The sequence below is a fragment of the Aspergillus thermomutatus genome, assembly GCF_002237265.1.
Source record: "Aspergillus thermomutatus strain HMR AF 39 chromosome Unknown NODE_306, whole genome shotgun sequence".
NCBI lineage: Eukaryota > Fungi > Ascomycota > Eurotiomycetes > Eurotiales > Aspergillaceae > Aspergillus > Aspergillus thermomutatus.
Window position 1 is genome coordinate 24,373 of NW_020798356.1, and position 6,789 is coordinate 31,161.

Here is a 6,789-nt window from a genome sequence, read left to right on the forward strand (position 1 = left end):
TTTTCCTAGCAGTATGTCAACTGTTGCTTGTATCAAAAACAATAGAATTTCAGGATTGACTTGAGGTGCTTTCTGGCTTTCCAGTGAGTTCGCTTATCAGTCCGTTATCTTGAGTCAAACAACCAATCAACAGTCGCTTTATCTTCCTTATCAGCCAGTTCCTCTGACCTCATGGGAACATCTCAGATTCGAGGTAAGTAGGTATCTCCCTCCTGTCATCTGACAACTTCTCATCTATAAGGTACCTTTTGTGTAGACTTAGTAGAAGGTAAGGGTCCAATGGCATGGGCCCATCATGATTGAGCGATATTCCAACGTTTCATCTTGCGCATGTTCGGATTGCCCACACGGACTCATACAGCAGACCACCTAAGTGCGTAAGGTGACTGCTTTCAACCTCAGGCTGTTCCATTGAATAAGGTACCTTAGCATGCTAGCCTTTTGATAGATACCTACTTCGTACTGCCTAGGTACTTTCGTACTACCTTGGGTAGTCTAGGTACCTTGCGTTCGGAAGATTTGAGGTCGAGAGAAGATAAGGATTTCTGGTCCTATTGGCCGGGTGATTTAGTTCGATTTCAGCATCTCGACCTGTTCGGATTAGAGAGCTTGGCACCTATCAGTGCTTCAGTAGTAACTGAACTCTTGCAGAGATGTCAAAAATGGCATGGATGCTGTATACTGTAGGTACCTTAAAGTACTAGTAGGATGACAATCTCCGTCCCAAACAACTGATGCTCCTCCAGCTCCTGCTTTTCCAATGTAGTAAATATTTGTCAAGGCGACGAATGACCACCAATTGGGAAGACTATCCCATCCCTTCTTTGTTTCTGTCATTAGCTATTGCTTCAGAAGCACGTGGAGGTGTACTGTAAGCCCTTTAGCCCTCAGCCCTGGTCGTGCATATGACTATTGCCAGGTTGCAGGATTTTCAGGAGTCAATTCCAAAAAACAAATAGATACCAGTTGCTGTAGCAAAGCACATATTTTTCGACAGCTAGTCAGCTCCATAACATGCAGATACCAATCTGGCAGATCTCTACAGCGTCGGAAATACATATTTATTGGGCTATCTAGAGCGTTGACTTTTTCAAAGGAGACAGACATCACATTCCCCCGCAGAATCAGATGTCTACTATGTTCTCCACAAGGCTGTGGCTCTCCTGAAGCTCACTAGGTCCAGAAAGTCAAGACTTCAGTACGTATCCAGAACTCCAGACTCCAGATATGTTGAAGAGGATGTTTATGTAGATCCGCACGCTCCAACTTGGGAACATCGAGTCCCACTGATCAGCACTGGTATATCCCCTCGGTTTTATTGATTCTATGCATAAATTGCTATTCTTGATTATCAAAGTAAATATTCAGTAGGCTTATTTCTTGATAGTTGCTGATCATTGAACTCCAAATGGGACTGTGCTTGGATTCCAGTATCCGCATAGCAGATTCTCAGTCCAACGCGAGTGCTACTACCTACCTATCTATATATATATCAAGAGAGCATCTCTGGTGCCTTTCGATCTTCAACGGTGCTACCTCGAAGCCCATCAGCTGTTTCGAGAGCCTCTCTCTTGTTGTAGTCCCAATCCCATGGCCGTTGGCGAGTCGAGTGAATCTGTAAAAGGTCGAATAGCTCCTAAAGCGTGCAGACCGAGCAGGTATTGATTCAGTCACAACAAAGTGGTGACTGAGGCCATCGTACACTGTATGTCATTCAAGGGACATGAACCGGAAACCCTCAAAGCATTTGTGGTGAAGATATTTTGGTATATGTTTTTCAAAGGAGCTATCAATTTTGCCATCAGCTTTTTCTGCTCTACTAAATGATGAGAGGGAAATCTCTGTACGATTCGGGTCCGAAGAGCCAAGGTAAATTTGATTGAAAAACATCTACACAACTCAAGCAATTACTGCAGACAATGAAGATTAAAAGCTATGATAACTGTCCAATTCACTCACTCTGGCCAGAGAGGCAAATTTCAGAAGAAATCTGCGCTAGTAAGCTGGTAGACTGTATTCTGTAGGCCATGTGTAGCCGTGTGGCGGCCTTAGACAAACAGTAAATACTAATGGACCCCGGAATGCACCGCCACACCCCTATCAAGTCTCGGGCTTGGAGCTCCGGCTTCTCCTCATTCACCGTCCGCCAACAGGACCAAACCGCCTAAAAAGCCATGCAAGATGGAGTCGCCTCAGGATCGTGAATTTCGAGTCATGGAGCATCCTGATATTCCCAACCATGACTCGGACAGCTCAGGGTCTTCCGACGAACTTCTACAGCAGCCGTATGCAATGAGGGCCAATTCTACCTTTCCAGAAATCTTCGACCAAGCTCCGGTAGTCACCACTATCGCTTCGTCTCCTCCTTCCTCGCACGCTACCTGTCTGCCAGCCTGGGCCAGCACACCAGGTCTGCGCCCCCGTGGCTCCAGCGTCGGTGCAGGCGCTGCTCTCGACAAAGTCCCGCCTGTCGACGGCCTCCCTCTCACCGATCGAGAATTGCGACCACAACGCCCGTCTGGCCCCGCCAGGACCCCATCCAACACCTACGCACCCCAGAGACGTCCACCTCAATACATTAGCCTCCAGAACGACCGCCAAAGGTCCTCGTCGACAAGAAGGAGTTCTCGACGTGATCCTAATGCGCAATACCGGGCCCAAGAAAAGGCGTACGTCCAACGCATTCGGGCAAATCCACAGGCGTGGTATAGCCATTTCGACGATGCCCAGAACATGGGTTTGACGCCGGGTGACTCGGATTTGGAGGAGCCTTCCCCGTCGTCGGAGGCTCCGTTCGAAGATGACGCATATGATCCTGACATTCAGCTGTTCCTCCCGGATGATAACCAACCCACGCTCGAGGAGCTCAAGAACCCCAAAAATCAAGAAAGACTCGAGTGGCATTCTATGTTGGCCTCTGTCTTAAGAGGAGATGTTGTCAAACAGGAGAAACAAAGACTGCTTGGCTCAACGGAGACAAAAAGGTCCGCGGCTCAGAACAATGCGATCTGGTTGGGAGTTCGAGCCAGAACATGCGGCCGGAGTGTGGCCTTACAACGAAAGGTCATTGAGGAAGGTAGAGCTGGTCTTGGACCGATCGTTGAAGATATTATTAATTTCAAAATCAAGGGTGAGACTGAGATTGGCAAGTCGCCTATCAAGCAGGTCGAGGACATTGTCCAAAAGATCGAGGAATGCGAGATGCTGTACTCTACACATAAAGAGTTGGAAGCTGCAAACCCTCGAGTGGCATCGGAGGAATTCTGCTCAAGCCGCGAGGCCGTCTTCGCGTGGCACAACACTATCGCCCTCATCAACACCGAACTGGCCATTCTGCAGAAGTGGGTAGGCAATGATGAACTTGATTTCAGCAAACCCAAGATCAAATCCGTCAACAGCGATCTCTCGGACGGATCGTCATTCCTCGATCGCATTATGAAGGAAGACGGTCTCAAGACCCTCCAAGGAGATCACAATATGCTCAACGGCATTGGCGAGGTGATCAAGAAAGCGAAGACCACGCTGATTGAAAACGCGGGCTCATTCGCCCAACGGCATCTACCTCCATACATTGAAGAGCTTCTCACACTGATCAATTTTCCCTCGCGCCTCATCCAAGAAATCATTCGCGTTCGCTTATCTTACGCCAAGAACATGAAGGACCCTGCGCAACAATCACCGATTCTCGTCGACCAGATGATATCGCAGTTTCAGATACTGATGAAAGTCGCTGTTGACATCAAACAACGCTATCTTGATATATCGAGACCTGAGCCCGGATGGGATTTACCACCTTGCATTGATGAGAACTTCGACTCGGTGGTATTGGATGCCTTGAAATACTACTTTCGCCTTTTGAATTGGAAATTGAATGTGAATAAGAATACATTCAAGGAAGCCGAAATCCTGGAGCAGGACTGGGAATTTTCGAACGACATTGGTCGCCAACTCGAAGGTGGTGACATCGAGGTTGCTGAACAATTCAGGTATGGGTTCTCCTTCTATCTCCAAGTACACGCGATTGCTAATAAGAATTTCTAGTGCTCTGACGGCCAAGTCACTTCAACGTCTAATGATCCATTTTGAGCGTGAGTTGACGGCACGGCCAAATGAAGACCCAATCGATATGGATAAGAGATACAAAAGTGTGCTCGACTCCACGAGAATCAGACAACGGAAGCTTTACCGATTCTCCCGCTTCCTGCGTCAACTGTTTGAAAACGCTACAGAGTACAATATCTCGGCTGATATCGCGTACGATTTCTTCGAGGCGTTGCTCATTTCGGATCATTTCCTGGTGAGGTCAAACGCCTCTGTCGGCCAGAAAGGTGTCTACCTCTTTGCGCATCATGCGCTGTGGAACAGACCTACAGACATCCAAGCGATTCTTGCGACCTCATTTCGAGAAGAAGATGTACCCAAGGACTCGGTCCACACACCTTATATTTTGGTAATCCGCCCCGAAAAGCCCCTGTCCTGGGCCGGTAAGGAGATGCAGGTTGATTTCCTGGAACAACCCACGGATGTCCGACTCGGCAAGTGTCGTCTTGTAGTTGAGGGAACGCAGCAACGACTCGCCAATGCTCGGCATGAGCTGGTTCAGTTGACTGGAATACAGCTGGACATGGCTATTGAACAACGAGCGAACCTTGGACGAGTCAACGTGGAGCTGAACAAGATTAAGAAGATCTCATTCAAGCTTTCCATGACTATTATGGACAGTGTTGCGATCATCAAGGACCAACTGAAATCGAGAGGCATAGAGAACACGGAGCTTATCCAATCCTGCTATGCTTTCGCGACAGAGTTTGGCAAGCGTTCTTCAAATTATGTCGACCCTAACCGACGTGCTATGAATAGCGCTAGACTTGTCGAACTATCACTAGAATGGGTTTCTTTCATTTGCGATGACTGCGATGCCGCTGACAGAAAGACATTTAAATGGGCCGTGGCTGCCCTTGAATCCGCAATGGCCATCACGTCCAGCAGACACCTTCTCTCAATGGACGATTCCCAATTCGGTCAATTGAGATCAAAAGTGGCCGGATGCATGTCGTTGCTGATTTCTCACTTCGATATCATGGGTGCCCGTTCGTCGCTTGCAGCCCAAGCGGAGAAGCAGCGCATGGAGGAACGTGCGGGAGCCCGGAAAATCGGCGCTGGCCGGATCCTTACAGATGCAGAAGCTACAAGACTTGTTCGCGAGCAGCGTTTGGCTCGCTTGCATGACATCGAAGATAAGCGAGTGGAAGAAGATGCTAAGCGCCAGGCCCTCGGAAGAGTACTTGAAGGGTCCAACGAGGCTGACCGATCTCTTGCGGTCCTCTCGTCCTCTGCGACTAACGTTACACTTAGATGGCAGCAAGGTCAATACATCGGAGGTGGTACTTTTGGATCTGTCTATGCCGCCATCAACCTCGACAGCAACTATCTCATGGCGGTCAAGGAAATTCGTCTTCAAGACCCTCAACTTATTCCGAAGATTGCCCAGCAGATTCGGGATGAAATGGGGGTATTGGAGGTCCTTGATCACCCTAACATAGTTTCCTACCATGGTATCGAGGTTCATCGAGACAAGGTCTATATTTTCATGGAATATTGCTCTGGCGGCTCTCTGGCCAGTTTGCTTGAGCATGGCCGTGTGGAAGATGAGACAGTCATTATGGTCTATGCTCTCCAACTGCTCGAAGGATTGGCATACCTACACCAAGCCGGTATTGTCCACCGGGACATTAAACCTGAGAACATCCTTCTCGACCATAACGGCATTATCAAGTATGTCGATTTTGGCGCTGCCAAAATCATTGCGCGCCAGGGCAAGACCGTAGTTCCGATGGACGCCTTCACCGGAGCTGGTCACAAGGATGCTCTCGTTCCCAAGGACTCCCAAATGGCGCATCAGCGGGGCAAGAACCAAAAGACGATGACCGGAACACCAATGTACATGTCTCCGGAAGTGATTCGCGGCGATTCTTCCAGGTTAATCCACCGCCAGGGAGCCGTCGACATCTGGTCACTGGGCTGTGTGATCTTGGAGATGGCCACCGGTCGCCGACCATGGTCTACCCTAGACAACGAGTGGGCAATCATGTACAACATTGCTCAGGGAAATCAGCCCCAACTACCTTCACGCGATCAACTCAGCGACCTGGGCATTGATTTCCTCCGCCGTTGTTTCGAATGCGATCCCATGAAGAGACCCACAGCCGCGGAGCTGCTACAGCACGAATGGATCGTCTCTATTCGACAACAGGTCGTCGTTGAGCCCCAGACACCAAGCAGTGATGGCGGCGGTAGCAGCATCAGCAGCTCCAGCTCATGCAGCCGCCAAAATTCCACTTACATGTAATGGAACTAGCTGTCAGTCTTTGATTGCCATTCTCACCCTTTCGGTTTTGTTTCAATTTCTTCTCTCCCTTGTTTTCATGGAAGCTCCAGCTCACTTTTCACACTTCATATCTTATTTCCTGCTCCTCAATCCTCATCCCTCTCAAGAAGTTCAGCTCGCAAAAGTTTCAGCAAAGAGACTGCCCGTGATACCCCCCCCTTGCTACGTTTTCTCCTTGTTCCTACGTACGTGATGTTTGGTTTTTTTTTTTTTTTTTTTTTTTTTTTTTTTTTTTTTTTTTTTTTTTTTTTCTTTTTTTTTTTTTTTTTCTCCGTGATCTGTATCTTTCTGGGTTGTGAGTGTTTTGGTGGGCTGTAGCTATTTTTACTTTCTTTTCGTTTCCTCTATTTCCTATCTCAGGCACTCCCGAACCTCTGAGTAAATTTGCTATGCTCCTTTTT

At 48.3% G+C, this 6,789-nt stretch overlaps 1 protein-coding gene across 1 annotated transcript; it reads left to right on the forward strand.

The window, feature by feature from the left end:
- Positions 1 to 2,181: 2,181 nt before the first annotated feature.
- Positions 2,182 to 6,349, forward strand: sskB (putative MAP kinase kinase kinase SskB; the record flags this gene model as incomplete). Its single annotated transcript, XM_026757344.1, has 2 exons — positions 2,182 to 3,986; positions 4,042 to 6,349. 2 exons carry the CDS (start codon positions 2,182 to 2,184, stop codon positions 6,347 to 6,349), a joined length of 4,113 nt encoding a protein of 1,370 aa, XP_026610525.1.
- Between the last annotated feature and the right edge of the window lie 440 nt (positions 6,350 to 6,789).